At 41.7% G+C, this 19,382-nt stretch overlaps 1 protein-coding gene across 4 annotated transcripts in view; it reads left to right on the top strand.

Moving 5' to 3' along the window:
- The first annotated feature begins 11,162 nt into the window (after window positions 1–11,162).
- Window positions 11,163–19,382, top strand: part of GCNT2 (glucosaminyl (N-acetyl) transferase 2 (I blood group)) — a 96,407-nt gene continuing 88,187 nt past the window's right edge. The window contains exons 1-2 of one of the 4 annotated variants that reach the window (XM_047733091.1): window positions 11,163–11,205; window positions 11,553–12,747. In XM_047733091.1, the coding sequence (XP_047589047.1) occupies window positions 11,823–12,747 (925 nt within the window). In that variant the 5' untranslated portion in view covers window positions 11,163–11,205; window positions 11,553–11,822. Of the gene's footprint in view, window positions 11,206–11,253; window positions 12,748–19,382 lie in introns of those variants that run through there. The other 3 variants (XM_047733092.1, XR_007128068.1, XM_047733090.1) reach the window with 3 other exon arrangements.

The following is a 19,382-nucleotide window of genomic DNA, read 5'->3' as shown; positions in this document are numbered from 1 at the left end:
CTACCAGCCCTGAAGTTCTATGAATTCCTGATTTTTATTTTTACATAAAGAGAAGCAGTGCCATTGAGCAGTTCTGTCAATGTCAATGGTGCCCTGCCTCACCCCAACTGAAACTACCCAAAGTTGAAGAAATATAGTATCCCTTGTATTCAAAGATGACATCAGCGATTGTGATGGTGGCCCCCCTCTGGAGTAAAAGGGTTGCAAGATGGACACATGTTTCACCTTCACCCTACATGAGAAAACCATTCTGAGTTGGCAGCTGTGGTGATTTGTCAGAATCTGAACTTGAGGTTGGCCTAGACAAAGGCACTCAACACTGTCCAGCTCTTGCTCTGTTGGCCCCAGTGGTTCATGTTCTCAGATCTGCTCAACCCCTTCAATGTAAGAGAAGAGCTTCAGACTCGCAGTTGATCCCCTTAAGTGAGTGGCAATATTTCTCTTCTTGCTCAAAATAACAAGTGGGAGTAGATTCCCCAACAATCTAGGGATAGACCTGCAGATTGACTTCAGCGATGGTATGAAGTCCAGCAAGTGACAGACCAAGAAGAGATGGTAGGAAAAATGAAGCTGAAGATGGTTGGGTTTGTTGAAGGGTTTACAGCCATTTCTGTAACTCTTTTGTTCCTTTATACTGATTTAGTTTCACAAAAATACCTGCAAGGGAGGAACATTTCAAACCCCGTCACAGACTTTGCAGAAGTCTGTGACATGGAAGGAAAGAAAATCTTCTGGGATTAAAAATATACCAGTGACACTGTGGGGGAGCAAAACATTTCCCTTCTTCCTTTCTAGGTTCTTTGGCTGGCCTACTCATTAAATTGACATAAGGCAGATTAACAGGAGAAAAACAAATTTAATTTCATACATATGGGAGCTCATAGAAATATGAGACTGAAAGAGGTGACCCAAGCAGGCAACTTTTATACTTTTTAGACAAAGAAACAAATCTGTGAAGAGTTGAAGAGATGAAGAAGTTTGGGCTGGGGTAGTTAATTTGTGAAAAAGTGACAAGGTTTGCTTATATAGACTTCTTGGCCCTAAATGCCCCATGTCTGGTGATAAGGATGTCTCTTTTTCTCCTAGTAAGTACAGGGAGAGTACCTTTCACATAAGAGATGTATTTCCTGCTTTCAGGAGAGCATAAGAGAATCAGTGCCTCCTTCTTGCACCAGCTTTTTCTTATGTAATTTTAATTCAAGATAATCAATATGTCAAACAGGCATTTTTGGGGCAGGCTGCCCTGATTCCCATCAACACCACTGAGAACAATAACTTGCCAACAGTACTGGCTCCGAAATCAATACCTAATGAAACTCTGTCTAAAGATGAAGCTGAGGGGCACCTGGGTGTCTCAGTGGGTTAAAGCCTCTGCCTTCGGCTCAGGTCATGATCCCAGAGTCCTGGGATCGAGTCCCGCATCAGACTCTCTGCTCAGTGGGGAGACTGCTTCCTCCTCTCTCTCTGCCTGCCTCTCTGCCTACTTGTGATTTCTGTCTGTCAAATAAATTAAAAAAAAAAAATCTTAAAAAAAAAGATGTAGCTGAGTTCTGTTTGGTATATGTCATGGTCATCTACAAAGTTTTGGATATATTTGAAAGTCTCTTAAAGACTATTTGCTCACCTCAAAATTTCTACCATGTTCATGGGAATAAGAAAGTCATCCCTGCTTTCAAAGACCCAGTGGAAAGGCTATTGAGTTGCTTTGCAAATGGCTTTCTGACTTCCAAGAGGAAGCTGTGGTTTACCCAGAAGTTTCCAGGCTTTGGTCTGACCTGCACAGCCTGGCAGTACTTGTAGCTTCTGAAGTTCCATCAGTTCCTATGGGCAAGATCCTCCCTGAAAACCAAGGAGGAATTAGTTTTGTATCTGATTTTAAGGGGAAACTAGAACTCTAGGGGAGCCATCTCCTCCTATATTATCAGAAGGACCAAAGAAGTGCACTTAGAGCAGGGATGCTATTTGTTTTCCTTTATGCTGCAGGCTTGGATGAGAAAAACACCCCCTCATAACCTGGCATATGCTTCGGCTCTGCCCATGTGGTCCTTACGAGAGAATTTGCTAATGTTGTTCTTCAAGACCAGAGGGCTATTGATTTACTTGGATGGTCGAAGGACCCCTGCTCTCCTGATCAACGTTTCTGGGGGACACTCAGTAGGCTTCTAGGTATGTGAAACTGGATTTCCATTCTACCTGAAGTCTGGAAGGAGTGTGTGTGTGTGTGTGTGTGTGTGTGTGTGTGTGTGTGTATGTTTTACACTTTGAAAATGTGCTTGATGGCATTATGTATATTCACCTGTGTTCCCAGTCTTTATGGGAATCCTATGGGCTGTTTTGTGTGTCGGTTACTTCTTCCATATCAATAATATACTGTTTGCTTATATACTTATATGCTTACAAGTATGTAAGTATATACTTATAGGCTTACAAGTATGTAAGTATATACTTATATACTCATTAAATTTTTATTGCATGGTATGTCACAAATCTTTGATAGGACACATGAGACTTTTAAAAGCAATTATAGCATGTTCAGGAATTCAGTTATCTTCAACATGGGATAATTTGTTATGGTCTTATTTTGTGCGAATTTGAGTTGTGTGAGTTTGGGAAGTTTGAGATCTGAAAAATATTAATAAGATCCCTATAAGAATAATTTGAAATAATGCACATCTGTCCATATTAAATTTTTTTAAAAAGCTGTCAAGAATTTCAAGAATTCAGTACTGTTGGCCAAATGAAGTATAGACTGTGTTTAGGCTTGGCCAAGTGGCAGCCTCACTTAGCTTGGTGAATAGAAATCCTGCCATCCATTGTTAACTCTGTACTCCAGCCGTGGATGAGTCTTCAGGAACTCACCCTCCATGTAAAATTTGAAAACCCTATAGTAGTTACTGATGAGCAGAAAAATTTAAAAAAAAATACTAAAAATAAAACTTTTTTCTTATTCTAAAATACAGTCCTATTGTAGAAAATCTGCAAAATGAAGAAAAGTAAAATAAAATTGCTAAGTAGAAATAGCAAGAAAACAAAAATTATACATCTATACATTTTGAGAAGTCATTATGGTGAAAATATTTGTATTATTTATCTCCTCCATGTATTGCTTTATGTAGTTAGGTTTTATATATATATATATGTGTATATATATATATATGTGTGTGTGTGTGTGTGTATATATATATATATATATAAATAAAATAAGTAAATAAATATATATATATAAAATAAAATTTCCAAGATTTCCAAGAAGACAGGGAAATCATTCTCATGAGCTTCTCCCTCTGCTTCTGCTGCTCCCCCTGGTTGTGCTTTCTCTAGCTGTCAAATAAAAATAAATAAAATAAAAAAAAAATGAGAGATAGGAACACTTTAAGTTCTTGATACATATTCCAAAAGTGTCTAGGGGAGGAAAAGCAAACCTTGAGTTTACCTGCTTAGGTTCTTCACCTAGGGCTCTAGAAATTACACTGACAAAACACAGGTTGTCAAGAGAAAAACAGTTTATTAACACACACAGCTTACAGTCGCATGGGAGAGACTCAACGGTGAGTAACTCAAAGGAATGGTTAAAACTTCGGGTTTATACAGTGTCTTAACAAAGAACGATACCTTTGTAGAGAAAGAACAAGACAAAGGAAAAAGAGTTTAGGCTCTTAGGATTGGCAAATTGTAGTAAAAAAAAATGTGGGGACAACTAATGGAAGATAAGAGCTACTTTGTACGACTTATGATCTAGATTCCTCTGGTGCCATGTCCATAACCATCTAGAGAATCGTCCTACCACTTCATGACCATTTGGCTAAGATCAAGTGTGAAGATCATCCTGTTGTTCCTGCTGCAGATGGGAAGGGCAGAGTTTCCTGTGTTTGCTTCTGAATCACTTCAGGTCACAGGCATCCTTACGTCACAGGGGCAGACTTTGGGTAGCCTACTCTGAATGCTTGGAACTCCTTCATTGCCTTCCAAAATGTGTTCTAATTTTCAGTTAGACCCCCAGTGTACAGGAGGGCTTATGTCATCACACTTCTGCTCTCAGTGGATATTATTAGGTGTTCTTTTTCTTTTTCTTTTCTTTTTTTTTTTTTAAGATTTTTAAACATTTATTTGACAGAGATCACAAGTAGGCAGAGAGGCAGGCAGAGAGAGAGGAGGAAGCAGGCTCCCCCCTGAGTGGAGAGCCCTCAAGGTGGGACTTGATCCCAGGACCCTGAGATCATGACCTGAGCTGAAGGCAGAGGCTTAAACACTGAGCAACCCAGGCGCCCAAGACCTGCATTTTTGTTTTTATTTGCAATTCAGTGAAGGTGAATCTTTTTTTAAAACATCTACTAGGCCTTTTCTTTTGTCTTTGTGGGATGCCAAGTTTTCTCCATGGTAGGCATGGAATTTAAATATTCTCCTTAATTATGGAGAAGAGCAGGGTAGGTGGGTCAGAAGGAAGGATAAGAGTATTGAGAAGAGAATGGAGCCATAAAGAGGAGAGAAGTCCTGAAGTAATTTGAGCGGTGTAGTGAAATAATTAGTGAAATAATTAGGTCATTGTCAAGGAATGAAAAATCAGCTTTGACTGAGATCATTTGCCTTAACTGACTCTTTTAAAATGAGAGGACCCAGTCCTTAACCTTCAGAACAGCTGCTTCTTCTTCCCCTACCCCCTCCACATTCCAGTGCTGGAAGGGTCTGAAAAACCCCCTTATACACAATAATAGTTATCTGATGGTTTTATTCCATTGTTGGTAAAAGACGTAGAATCTCATAAGGCATTGTATTTTCTTCTCTAGCAAGATTCCTATGGAGTAGGGTCCATTTGTTCATACTTTTGCACATGGTACAGAATGCCAGGCTGTGAAGAAATTGAGGAAGTTGAATGCTAAGGAGGAAGTTGAATTGTCCATCAATGTCAAACACATGCAGCTCTGCCGAGGGTGATGGGAAAGACAACCAGCCAAAGCTGTTACAACTTTTATTTCCCAATTCAAAAAAATAATCCATGACCATGAATATGAAGAACAGGAACAAGTGTATAAAAACAGTAATTTCTCAGAATCCGAACACTCAGAAGAAAACTATTACAACAGTTGAGCCTCTTTGAGTCTCTTCTTCAGGAAATGGTCATTTTAAGAATTGCTGATTTGATATTCCTTTGGCTCTTCTTGACTCTACTGCAAATTTTGTTGTGGCCCGTTTTTTTTTTTTTTTCAAGATTTTATTTATTTATTTGACAGAGCAAGAGAGAGAGTGTGAGCAGAGGGAAGCGGCAGGCAGAAGGAGAAGCAGACTGCCCGCTGAGCAGGGAGCCAGGTGTGGGGCTCGATCCCAGGACCCCAAGATCATGACCTGAACCAAAGTCAGACCCTTAACCGACTGAGCCACCCAGTGCCCCACCCGGTGCCCCTGCCAAATTTGCTTTTTAAAACCCATTGGATGTTATCAGTTGCTTCAAACTATTTATGGGAAGAGAGAATGCTGGGTAAAAGTATAATAGCACCTAGCTTATTCCCTGGAACATGAATCATAATTCATTCCTGGAAGGATATGTAAAGGGCCCTCCTGTTTGCCTGGCCTGAGGCTCATGGTGCAGTAACTGATTCAAGGAATACAACTTGTGTTACAGACTATAGAATCTGGTCTCCTAACTCCCAACCCAGTGCATTTTCTACTAAATCCCGTTGTCTTGTGATTTCCCTTCCTTAGTGGGCAGATCTGTGTGAGGACCACTGATCTAAGTCCATTATAACTCACTCTGGATCTGGGACTATAGGATTTCCCATCTGGAACTAAGTTGAAGGATGACCCTCAAGCTCCAATGATCTGTAAGGAGAATCCAAATATCCGTTCTCTGGGCAAAGCAACCTTTGAGGGTAGTGTCAGAAAAATACCAGAGAATAATTCTCCTGCCTCCTCCATTAGAGCATCCTAGCGGGAGATCCTTATGGCAATGACAGCTGCTTCCTTGTGTAACCTCTCTGGGGTTGGAAGTGTTAGATTCAAAGCCCTTCTGGATTCTGTAGGGAAGGGTTATGTACCGGTGGTCACAGATAACAGTAACTTGAGACATGAAGACTCCAGGCCTGATCCTTCTTACACTCCCAGGCCAGCCCTTTGGGGGTAGAATTAAAAGGCAAACAGATCTTTGTGTGTCCACATTCCAGCTTTTGTTATCCCGCGTCTAAGCATTAAGGTTAATTTGGTTAACCTGCCTTTACCTTAAAGAGAAGGAGGGATTTGCTGTGGGATTCATCTGGGCAACTTCATCCTTCTAGGAATGAGAGAGACAGAGAGAGACAGAGACAGAAGAGGGGAGATTGGAGGAAGAGGGGCACAGCACTTACCTCTGTTTAATCCCAAGCAGTACCCAACCCAGTAGGATTCAGTTCATGTGGCCCGCCTTTGTTTTCTATTTCCAGAACCTAGCACAGTGCCTGGCATAAAGTAAGCACACAAAAAATGCTTGTTGAATGAGTGAGTGAAGCATTCGATCATGGTACACGGGATTTCCATTTCTAAAAGTTTTTCAAAAAACAGTTCAGGGCAGTGGGGGCTCTCCTTAGGCCATGGACTTGCTGGGGACTGTGATTTCTCGCATTTGTCTTGTTAAATCATTAGTAGCCATATATATTTAATTACAACTAAGCTTTTATTGAAGGACAATGTTCATTTCTAATTTAATGGTTGACATTATGTACTTCAGTTTCCTTCAGGCAAAGGGAAAAAGTTTCCAGAATTTAACAAAGTACTTGGCACTATATAGTGGGTTAAAACATACTTTTATTTCATGAGTCCCCACAACATTCCTGTTGAGAATAGGTAAAACTGGACCAACTAGAAAAGCAATGAGGTAGGTTTGCAAGTGATTGCTGTGAAAATCCATCTCCCAGAACTAAAGACACATCGATGACTTAAAATCAGGTTTTGCCAAACACAGAGCTACTTTTCTGGTTTCCCTATTTTTTTCAATCTGGGCTTATCTCGAGCCCGCTCTGAGGGCGGGTCATGGGGTTGTATCTTTCCACAAGGTCAGCTTTACGCAGCCATAAAGCCAAGTAAACACAGCTGTAAAGCAGGTTCAGGATTCCAGATTCAATGGCGTTTCACAGAGCATTTAACTTGGCTTCAAGCATGGCACCCAAAACAAAGCACAATACAAAATCACGGAAGAAAGGTAACAATAAGGATTAAGAAAGTCATGAACCAAAGGCGAAGTCAGTTTGCGAGCCCATGAATTATGTTCAAGCCGTGAAGGGTCTCTGTCATGTTCAGTGATCAACCAGGCAGAGCCTTTGGTTACTTTCCTGATTATATCACTACTTGACATGAGTGATGCCATCGTGCACTCTGCAGGGCCTTTGGTAGTCACCTCTTGTAAAGAGGGTCCCCGCCCCCCACCATCCAGGGGTGAATTGACCGAATAGGCAGTAGGTATCCAAGAGTTTCGGTAGACTGTGGGCTCTGAGAGGAAAAAATGGGGACATTGCAATTCCAGCACCTGGGGACCTTACAGATTAGGGGATCCCTTCTTTGCAGTCTGTTCTGATTGAACAGCCTGTTGCAATTGGAAGAAGGGAGACTCTGTTCTTTAAGCACGTTATTCTCCAGGATCAGAAGCTCGAGGTCTCTCCTGTGGTAGGAACACTTGCTGCAGCAGTGATCTTAAGGTCCTAAAACTTCCAAATCAAATCAAGGACTTCTTGAGGAATAGAATGGAGAAAGGGAAGAATAAAAATCTAGAAAGCTGAACAGGCCAAGCTGAACCCCTGCTGTTTCTCCCCTGACACCCAACCTTGAAAATCTAGCCAAATCTCACACATGAGGATTTTCTGAACTGGGAGGTTAGACTGTCCAAGCATCGGAGGTCCGGGCTCAGACTCCCTTAGTGTGTGGCATTTATAGTGAGGGTGACCAGTTATCCCTTCATATGCAAAGGAGCTGGGAAGTGCTTCAGTGCCACAGACTTGACTTAATGCCGCTGAGATGGTTCATCCTCCAGCTCTTTTCCTCAGCTCTGCCTTGTTCCAATGCTATTAAACCTACTGCTTGCAGAGAACCAGCCTTTCCACGCATTTCCACACTCTCCTAACGTCCAGTTATCCTGTGTTAAACTCCTGCAATCCTCCCCATGTTCTTCCTGTGATCTGTGCTTTCCCAAGCCTTTCCCTCAAGGTCTGACGTCTCTGGCCAGCCCTAAGCTGGTTGCTGGACTCCTGCCGGAATCCTCCCAGCTCCACCAGGAGACTGATGACGGCACCCAGAGGGGAATTGAAAACCCGAGACTCAGAGGTGTGGATGACCTGCCAAGGAAGGAAGCAGCCACTGGGGGTTGGAGACCCCGGGGTAACTGCAAGGGGTGTTTCCTCAAATTTACCCAAAAGAGAGCTGTGAGGGGTGAGATCCAATGTCTTGTGGATGGCTGAGATCCAGCTGTCCACAGTGGCATTGGTCCAACTGGAACATTTCTGACGCCCAACCCAGGGCTCTTCTCATCTATTTGAAACCCTGTTGCTTCCTGTGGTTATTAAAAGCATTGATAAGGATAAGACAGTGAATTTAACAATAGTGAGTACGTCAATAAGCAGAGGGAGAGATAGATAAATAAATAGATAAATAAACTGAAAAAAATACTAGTAGGCAAGCACAGGGTGAATGCTAGGACATAAATTTACACCCTGCTATTTATGGAAGGACCAAGTCACAAGTCTGAACGGGTTCCCAGTTTCTTCAGCATTCCATCCTGCCTGATCACAGCCTCCAACTTAGAATTATGGGTATTAATTTTGATCTAAGGCTCCAGCTGGGATGAAGAATCACACTGTTCTTTATGGTCACCCATTACCATCCCCTTCTATTACTTCACACAAATGCAAGAGCCCAGAGCTCGGGATTTAGGAGGATAATTAGTGATATGCCACACAGGGCCTCCGGAAAGCCAGGAGGATCAGAACGAGCATTTCCCATATTTCTAACATGAGAACCAAGAAGGTAGGCATCAAATAGACTAGGTAGATGGAAGAGGGGCAGATTGGTACTAATTCTTTAAAATATGTTTAGCATTGTTGAGGGGTGTCTGGGTGGCCCAGCTGCCTTCAGCTGAGGTCATGATCCCAGGGTCCTGCTGGGCTCCCTGCTCATTGGTGAGCCTGATTCTCCCTCCCCCTCTGCCACTCCTCTTACTTGTGTGCACTCTCTCTCTCTGACAAATAAATCAAATCTTTAAAAGAAATAAAATTTAAAATGTTTAGCATTGTTGAAGAATTTATTTTAAATAACTGTGGAAGTTTCTAGAGCTTACCATTGGACGACCCTTGGAACGGTTCAGGTGAGGTACAATTAAGGACTCCACTGCAGCGAAGGACTAACCTTAAATGTTCTTTGCCCCATGACTGTACATTCAGGGAGCTGTAGGTTTAGAGAAGAGCCAGGAAACTGTTGGAGATGCATTTCCACATGAAATGTCTGGAAAGATGGGACTGTGCCAGGAATGAAGGTGATAGCCAAAATAAACAGAGGAAGTTATCTGGATATGTTAGGAGAAGAAGCTGTAAAAATTGGACTAGTTTCGGTAAGCATAATTAGGTATCGAAGGCTTCATTTAATCATCCCTGGTGCCTTTCATTTGATGTGGACAATGGCTGCCTAGAGGGAAATGAACAATTTTTTTTTAAGTGAGAGAAATTTTACTCATCATTTCAGAAAAGACTATTCTTGGATGACTACTCTATTGAAGAAATGATTTGTTCTAAAGAATTCTAGGTACACGCATGATAGATGGTTGTGTAAACAGGTATTTGGGTTGTTTGAATTCTATTTTGGGTCATATAGACAAGACGATGCATCTGAATCATGCTATAAAATCGGATTCCAGAAACAAGTAAGATTGACTCACCTAGTTCTGGAGAATTTCCCTGGGTCCATTCTAAGCATCATTTTCTGTGTTCTCAAAGATCCCCTCATCAAAACATAAAACTTTCAGCTGGGGTGGGAAAAACAACTCCGGTCTTGTGTTCTAAGGTAATGATTGTGAAGACAAAGCCCGATGAAGACTGCATAGCACCATGGAAATGAGAGGCTGTGATATTAAATGCAAAACACAGGATGCAAACTTGCATATCCCCTGTGTTCTTTGTAAAAATCAAAACATGAATGTCTATGGGCAAGTAGTCTATTTACTACCAGAGTTGAAAACACTGTGTTTCTAAACAGTCTGTAATATTATGTTGTCTTTATAACTAAGACGTATTGGGAAAATAGGTATGTTGAATGTACCCACATCCACAGACACAAATAAAGATTCGAAGTCCTCAGTACTTGGAATTTCACACTAATGTGATCAGGGAAACAGGGAAATGAAAACTAGAGCACTCGATCAATACATATTTGATTGTCTAACATGTGCAGACAGGGCTCGGAGCTAAAAACGGATGAGGGATGTGTGAACTCAGTGCTAACGCACCACTCCTCCAAGTGTGGATGGCGGATGTTCACACCCACATGCAGCCAACCACCAAATAAAGTAAAACTGATCCATGCTATCTTTGATATATCATCTAACTGGCATGGGCTCATGGAAGAGAGAATAGGGAAGTGTAAAAAGGCTTCAGAGGAGAGGTGGTGATTGTGTCCTTTCCTTGACACATGGTGGGGGAGGGGCTTTTGTCCACTCTTCTCTCTCAGCCCTTCTTGTGGTTGGCCATGGCCATGAACTCTTACACATTTTATCTTGTTTTATTTTCATGACTGACCTAGGAAGGCGGTAAAATTATTTTCGCTTTTTATATAGGGGAAACTCCTTTGAAAGGGTAACCTTTTTTGAAAGGGTACATTTGTGGTACCTCTCTCCTTGAGTTTCTGGAATTTCCCAGACTGAGACAGCTCCTCTCTCATACCTCTCCAGATACCCAGCTGGGGCTAGGGTGAAATCAGCTTGGCCTTTACAGCTCTAGCCTTTACACAATTTTTGGGTAAGGACAGCTGTTTGGGTTTTTTTGGGTTTTTTGTTTTGTTTTGTTTTGTTTTTTAAATTAGCCTTTATTCATCAAGTGCCCCGGTCACTTTGTGTAATAAGTTAGGTGGTGAGGTAAGTTTGCAAATGTGCTTTTTTAAGGACATCACCCAGCAGCAGGGAAAATTAAGCCTTGGAAGGAATTTGGCTCCACAGCCAGTCATATGCCTTGCTTTACAACATACTCAGCCAATACAGGAAGGAGGGTGAGTATGTGTGGAAAAAGACAGGTTACGAGATTAATTTTTAAGCACTAAATATTTATTGACAGAATATCTCTCCAGGCAGTGTTCACATGCTTAGAACTGAAGCTTTAAAAATTGGCAGTGCTGTTTAAGCAAACAAAGCCAGTTCGTTGAACGCAATGATTAACAGGAAGTTGGGGAGCGGACACAGTTGCCAACCCTTGGCTGGGAGAAGAGGCTGGGGTAGAAGTCGTAGGGGGATGACTTGCAGAATGGTGAACTCAGTCCTTGGTGTTTTTACGGTAGTGATAGGTGGCTGCATTAGAATCGGAATCTCCCTGAGGCAGCTTGTTTTTGTGTGGTAACAGGTTGCAGGTTAACGGGAGCCGGAGCAAAGCAAATCCAAAGAAGCTACTTCAGAAATGTGTCGAAGAAAGGTGGAAATGAAACACAGTGGAGAATGAGAAGGGAAGGAAGACAGCGAAAGGACAAAACGGTCAACTGGAAGGGCACGGAGCAGCTGATCAGAATTGTGTCTACCGAGAGGATGATTTATGGATTCTGGAGAAAATGTAAGTTAAATATATCTATACTCTGATCAGCTCTTGAAAAACATTTCCCTCACTTTCTGGTCTTGAATGATGGTCTCTTGGAAGCATTGTCTTTTTACTGTGTCTCTTATCACTGCCCTGATTTTTGTATTTGTTTACAATAATGAGTTATGGGAGGAGAAGCATTTTCTGAAGGCATCTCTGTCCAATGCTTCACTGTTAGCACAAGTCTGTCATCAGATTTTTAAGGGGAAGGTTTTTTACCCAAGAGAGAATGCACTGAAAACTACCCTCAGCAAATCTACCTGTTATGAGTACATGGCTCAAAGTCACTATATAACAGAAACACTATCAGAAGAGGAAGCAGAGTTCCCTTTGGCTTATATGGTGACCATCCATAAAGACTTTGGCACTTTTGAGAGACTCTTCAGGGCAATTTACATGCCCCAAAATGTCTACTGTGTTCACATGGATGAGAAGGCAACAGATACATTTAAAGATTCAGTGAAGCGATTACTGAGCTGCTTCCCAAATACTTTCCTGGCCTCTAAGATGGAGCTGGTTGTCTATGGGGGGATCTCCAGGCTCCAGGCTGACCTGAACTGCCTCAAAGACCTCGTGGTGTCTGAGGTGCCCTGGAAGTACGCCATCAACACGTGTGGGCAAGACTTTCCCCTGAAGACCAACAAGGAGATCGTTCGGTATCTGAAAGGCTTTAAAGGGAAAAACATCACCCCGGGGGTGCTGCCCCCAGCTCACGCCATTGGACGGACTAAATATGTCCACCAGGAGCTATTAAGAAAAAAAAATTCCTACGTGCTTAAAACAACAAAATTAAAAACTCCACCTCCTCACAACATGACCATTTACTTTGGTACTGCCTATGTGGCCCTCACAAGGGAATTTGCCAACTTTGTCCTCCAAGACCAGCGTGCGCTTGACTTACTCTCCTGGTCCAAGGACACTTACAGCCCTGATGAGCATTTCTGGGTGACGCTCAATAGGATCCCAGGTATGTGTGTCTCTTAACTTCTGTTCTCATGGGTGAACATTGCATGGCCAACACTGAATGAAATGCTTTAAAAGCTAGTTTAAAAAAGTTAACATTTCAAAGCTCTTTACAGTTTTAAATGTTAATTTAAAAAATCTTTGTAACAGTTCTGTTCACAGATGTCACTCATGTCCATTTACAGATGAGGAAACTGAGGCATAGGGATTAGCAGGGCTGAGGTAGAGCTCGACCCTCTGATTCAATTTTGCTGACATGCCAAACTGCCTTTCGGGACCCACAGACCCTTTTCAGATACATGCTGTAGCCTTGAGACCGGGCAAAGGATTGAGGGAAAGCCGGGTGTGCTAATGAAAGACTAAACCCAATTCTCCTTTAAGTGTGATGTCACGTACAATCAGGAATAAATATTAAAAAGTACATTTGAATGGCAGTTTGAACATTTTAATAATACTTTGGCTCCTGTCAAAGCTCCAATAGCTAAATGCACATGCTTTCAAAATGGGAGCAGTGTACAACTTTAAAACTTTTTATTTGCAAGTTCTTTTCCTGGAATTGAGTCAGAAATTTAGAGCACCTTAAAGATTTCTAGACCAGCGCCTTCATTTTATAGACAAAGAAACTTCCATGGGATCAACGTGATGGCCTCAAGATGCCCAGCTAGTGAGGATCATGCCAATGATACAAACCAGGTCGCCTAAGTCTTAGGCTCTTTTGATTTCAGTTGGATCTCAGTCATTACTAAATTAACTGCACCTTCCCTTTGGCCCAAGTTCTAAATGATTTGGATGATCTCAAGTTGTTTATAGTGGACCAATTCAGTCCTGCTAGTTCAATTCAAAAATAAAAATTGAGATTCACATTGGGACGCCTGGGTGGCTCAGTTGGTTAAGCAGCTGCCTTCGGCTCAGGTCATGATCCCAGCATCCTGGGATCGAGTCCCATATCGGGCTCCTTGCTCGGCAGGGAACCTGCTTCTCCCTCTGTCTCTGCCTGCCTCTCTGCCTACTTGTGATCTCTCTTTCTCTCTGACAAATAAATAAATAAAAATCTTAAAAAAAAAAATTGAGATTCACAGTTCAAGCGAAAAGTAACTTGAATCCATATGACGATAAGATTCATGGTTTCTCGAGATTAGTGGCTCCACCCTGGATGCATACTACATTCACCTGGAGCTTTTAAAAATACATAAGGCCAGGCCCCATTTCCCACAGGGCCTGACTTCTGGGATGGACCTCATCTTAGGTATTTGTTCTGTCTCCAGGTAATTCTCAGGGACAGCCAGAGCTGTGAACCACTGCAGTTGCTTGCTTTAGAAGTTGATATACAAAACTTTGTAGACTTAGAATGCTTTTTTTAAGCCACAGGAAAATAACCTCTTATTTAAGATTTATTTTTAAGTTAGGTATAATTGGCATATAATGTTGTATTAGTTCCAAGTGTACATACAACATGACCTGCTATCTGTAGATATTGCAAAATGATGACCACCACAAATCTGATTAGAATTTAGCAACTTTATTTTTCTTGTGACAAGAATTTTTTGTATGTGTGACAAGAACATTTAAGAACGGCTTTCTTGAATGTAATAACAACAATAATAATAGTAATAACAAAGAACTGCTTTTTTAAGCAATTTTCAATATACTGTCAGAGAGGAAAAAATTTACCTCTTCTTTTTAATGTTCTTCTGGCTGGTCTAAGAATTCAGTCGGCATGAGATGAATTAACAGGAGGGAAAAAACCCAAAGTTTAATTATGTGTGTGCAGAGAACCAATATTGAAAATACAACCCAAAGCTGGATGGTAGCATCCGGCTTGTATACATTTTAGAAAAAGAGACATAAATCTGTGAGAAATTGACAGGACAAAGAAAACTTATGTTTGGGAGCCTCAATTACTAAGAAATTCTAAACAGGATTTGGGCAGGGGTAATGATTAAGTAAAAGTACCGAGGTTTGTTTCTACCTTCTTCTCAGCTCTGAATTTCCTACCTCTGGTGAGGAGGTCCCTTAATCTCCTGATACAGGGAGAGTAGCTCTCATGTGGGAGGTTTAGTTCCTGCTTTCCGGAGACAAAGGGTGGAGGGAGGGTCAGGATGTTGCTCTTAAGCAGCCTCTTTCTTTTCTTCTTTCTTAATTTAAATTTTACTTAATTAACGTACAGTGCAATATTGGTTTCTGGAGTGGAAATCAGTGATTCATCACTTCTGTACAACACACAGTGCTCATCACAACAAGTACCCTCCTTAATGCCCATCCCTCACCCACCTTCCCTCCATCAACCCTCAGTTTGTTACCTATGGTTAAGAGACTCTTATGCCTTGCCTCCCTCTCTCTTTGTTCCCCCCTGTCCTGTATTTTCCTTCCTAAACTCTACAGATAAGTGAGATCATATGATATTTGACTTTCTCTGACTTATTTTACTTAGCATAATACACTCTAGCTCCACCCACATTGTTGCAAGTGGCAGGATTTCATTCTTTTTGATGGCCAAGTAATATTCCATTATATATGCATATAAATATGAGATTTTTTATATATGCATATATATGATATATATGTATATATGTGTGTATATATATATGTGTGTGTATATATATGTGTATATATATCTCACATCTTTATCCATTCATTAGTTGGTGGACATTTGAGCTCTCTCCATAGTTTGGTTATTGTTAATAAGGCTATTATAAACATTGGGGACCATGTACCCCTTCAAATCTGTATTTTTGTATTCTTTAGGTAATGTGCTGGCTCTTTCTTAAGTAACTTTAATTCAAAATATGCCAAAGAGGCACATTTCTGGGGTGGGCTACCCTTAGCCCCCACCGTATAATACAGTACTATTAACTATAGTCATATGTTGTACATTACATCTCTAGGACCTGTTTATTTTAAAACTGGAAGTTTGTACCTTTTGACCACCTTGACCCATTTGCCCTCCTCCCCACCTCCCATCTCTGGAAACCATCAATTTATTCTCTGTATTGTGAGTGTTTGGGTTTTTTTTTTTTTTTTCCAGATTCCACATATAAGTGAGAACATGCAGTATTTGTCTTTCTTTGTCTGACTTAATTTCACTTAGCATGATGTCTTCGAGGTCCATTCATGTGGTCACAAATGACAAGATGTCATTCTTTTTTATGCTCAGTAACATTCCCTTGTATATATATATCACACCTTCTTTATCCATTCATCCACTTATGGACACTTAGGTTGTTTCCATGTCTTGGCTATTGTAAATAGTGCTGCAGTGAACAAGGGGGCACTATATCTTTTTCATCTAGTGTTTTTATTTTTTTTAGGTAAATACCCAGAAGTAGGATTATGGGATCATAGGGCAGTTCTAGTTTTAACTTTTTGAGGAAACTCCATGCTGTTTTCCAGAGTGGCTGCACCAATTTACATTCCCACCAACAGAGCAAGAGGGTTCCCTTTTTTCCACATCCTCACCAAGACTTGATATTTCTTGTCTTTTTGATAATAGTCATTCTAACAGGTGTGAGGTGATATCACATAGAAATCTATTTAAATTTGTGGTTTTCTAAAAGCTGGAAGGGGTAAGGTTGTAGTGATAAAAGAAATCAGGTCTCAAGAAAGTTGGCGGGGGTAGTCATGACCATATGGTTGTTTCTATGGAATTACAGTGTACAGAATGAGGGAGGAATAACCCCACTTCTGACATGTTGCTCAGATCAAGCATGATGGAGATTTTTTAGGTATGAGCCCCAGACTTTAAGCAAAGACATTGACGATGCAGGTTCCAAAGATAGCAATCAAAAAGGATAAAAGACCAAACCCTATTTTTTTTTCTAGCAAGGACCAAGACAAACAAAAAGGTTATTCAATATGAAATAGATTTGAAGAAGTGTCATTGTCTTCACATGATTGAAAGATTTGCTCATTTGGAAGAAGAATCTAGGGTCAGTGGTGGGAGATTTAAAAATCTGTCAATCTGGGATTAGAATAGTAGCTTCCTTGGTGGTGGGCAAGCAAAAGGGGTCTGTAGAAACAGAGAAGGAGAAATGCAGTAAAGGCAGCTCACTTATCAGGTATTGGACAAGATGGCCTGTGAGTCTCTTCCACCCTGAAAGTCCGTGATTCTAGAGGATGATTCTAGTCAGTTTGTTGAACAGAAACTTAAGGGTAACACCCTGGCTTCTCAAGCTGGTTTATCTATTGGAAATGGACTTTTACATCTCTGGTTAGCAGTTACAGATCAGTGAAAAGTTGTACTGCTCCAAAACTTAGAAGAGTGAGCCCTTGAAGGAGTTTCTATCTTATATGTATGAAGGTTCCTTTCTTTTCTTTCCTTTTTTTTTTTTTTTTTTTTTTTTTTTTTTAGATTTTGTATTTATTTATTTGGTGGAGAGAGAGAGCACAAGCAGGGGGAGCAGCAGGCAGAAGGAGAGGGAGAAGAAGGGTTCCCTGCTGAGCCCTGATGCCAGGCTTGATCCCAGGACCCTGGGATTATGACCTGAGCCTAAGGCAGAGGCTTAACTGACTGAGCCATGCAAACGCCCCTGAAGGATCCTTTTTGGAAGCTGGTGCACCCTCACCCGGGCCGCTGGCTCATGCAGGACCTGGGTGAGCCCGTGTAGAGGGCTTGGTCATGAGGAAGGAATGGAACTGAAACCTAAATGTCTGTCTTGTCCAACTATCACTCCTGCTGTATGGAAATCGGAGTCAATTCTGTTTTGAGGGCACTTCTAGCTGATGTATTAATTGGCTGGTTTGTTGTTTGGGACATTTGAAGATTGTTCTAATTGACTGCAGTGATTGGGGGTTTATTAAAAAATCTCCCAGACAAAATGGCCTCATGGGGCGTTAGAACAGCACCACCCAAAAGAAACATAATGTGAGCCATATATGTAATTTTGGATTTTCTAGCAGCCACATTAAAAGAAATAAAAACAAACTGGATGTTATGCACAACTGATAAATTACCGAACGCTACATCTGAAATTAATGATATGCTGGCTCATTGAATTTAAATAAAAAACTTTAAAAAAATATATAAAAAATAAAAACAAAGAGGGGAAGTTAATTTAAGTAATATACTGTGTCTAGCCCAGTATACCCCATATACCATTTGTATATGTGGCTGATGCCGCCTTGGCAGGTGTCCTCCCAGCTGTGGGTAAAATGGGCAGACAACGGCAATGCCGTCCCAGCAGCGTGATGGCGTCTGTCACCTCTTCTGCTTTGGCTTTGCCTGCTTCCTTTTCCTTTTCTGAGATTCTTATCCTGCTTCAGAGCTTCCCTTGCTGGGGCTGCACACTGACCCTTGGCTCGTGCCCTCTGCGGGTCCCCACTCCACAGCCAGATGCTGAGCTATTCTGTAGACCACGGTTTCTCAGGGCGCCCCCTTCCGGTATGTGCAGAGAGTCTTGCTTTGGGTCACGTTGGAACTGCAGGACAAACCCCTGTTTTCATCTCACATCCCTGCATAGGGTCTTCATTTAGGTCTTGAGCTGCTCCAATCAGCTGTGCGTTAAAGCACAAAAGAAAACATCCACTCCTCACCCCATCCATGTCCATAATAAATGCCTTAAGAAGTGGCAGGTTCTCTGGAAGGCTTGAAAGTAAGAATTTGTGCATAGCATACACAAGGGGGAGGTGCCCATGAGGACAGAAGAATCACAGAAAAGAAGTTCACCTAGGGTTTTTTCTTTCTTAATTTAAGATTTTATTTCTTTGTTTGAGAGAGAGAGCGAGAGAGAGCAGGTGCACACGAGCAGGGGGAGGGGCAGAGAGAACGGAGAAGCAGGCTCGCGGCTGAGCAAGGAGCTTGACTGACTGGGGCTCCATCCCAGGACCCTGATATCACAACCTGAGCCGAAGGCAGATGCTTAACCAACTGAGCCAGGTAGGTGCCCCCATTTATGTTCTTTTTTTTTTTTTTAAGATTTTATTTATTTACTTATTTGACAGAGATCACAGTAGGCAGATTGACAGAGAAAGAGGAAGGGAAGCAGGCTTCCCGTTGAGCCCTGGGATCATGACCTGAGCCAAAGGCAGAGACCCTAACCCACTGAGTCACCCAGGTGCCCTGCCCCAACTTATGTTCTTAAAAAGATTGCTCCCGGGGCGCCTGGGTGGCTCAGTGGGTTAAAGCCGCTGCCTTCGGCTGGGGTCATGTTCCCAGGGTCCTGGGATCGAGCCCCACGTCGGGCTCTCTGCTCACCAGAGAACCTGCTTCCTCCTCTCTCTCTCTCTGCCTGCCTCTCTGCCTACTTGTGATCTCTGTCTGTAAAATGAATAAATAATAAAATCTTTAAAAAAAAAAAAAAAAGAATTGGCCCTCCCCCAAAGACTCACATCCCGCATTTAAAAAAAAAAAAAAAAAAAGATTGCTCCCTCCCCAAATAAATAAAAATTCAAACAAATAAAGAGGTTGCCCAATAAACTTCACTACGTGTTGTAAAACTAGGGCTTCCTGACCTCCCTGCTTCCCCTTTGTGCCTCCAACTTTCCCCCACTTTTCTCTAAGCTCTCTCCTCCTACCTCTTTCCCTTCATCCAGTCTGCAACAAGATGGCAGCCTTTTAATACTCTGACTCAGCTGGCCATGATTTCCAATTAGGGAAAAGAGCCATTTGAGGTCCCCAGGTGCAAGTTCTTGTCCTCCCACTTT

The sequence above is a fragment of the Lutra lutra genome, chromosome 6 (assembly GCF_902655055.1).
Source record: "Lutra lutra chromosome 6, mLutLut1.2, whole genome shotgun sequence".
NCBI lineage: Eukaryota > Metazoa > Chordata > Mammalia > Carnivora > Mustelidae > Lutra > Lutra lutra.
Note: the sequence above shows the minus strand (reverse complement) of the source record. Positions and strands in the feature narration are given on the sequence as shown.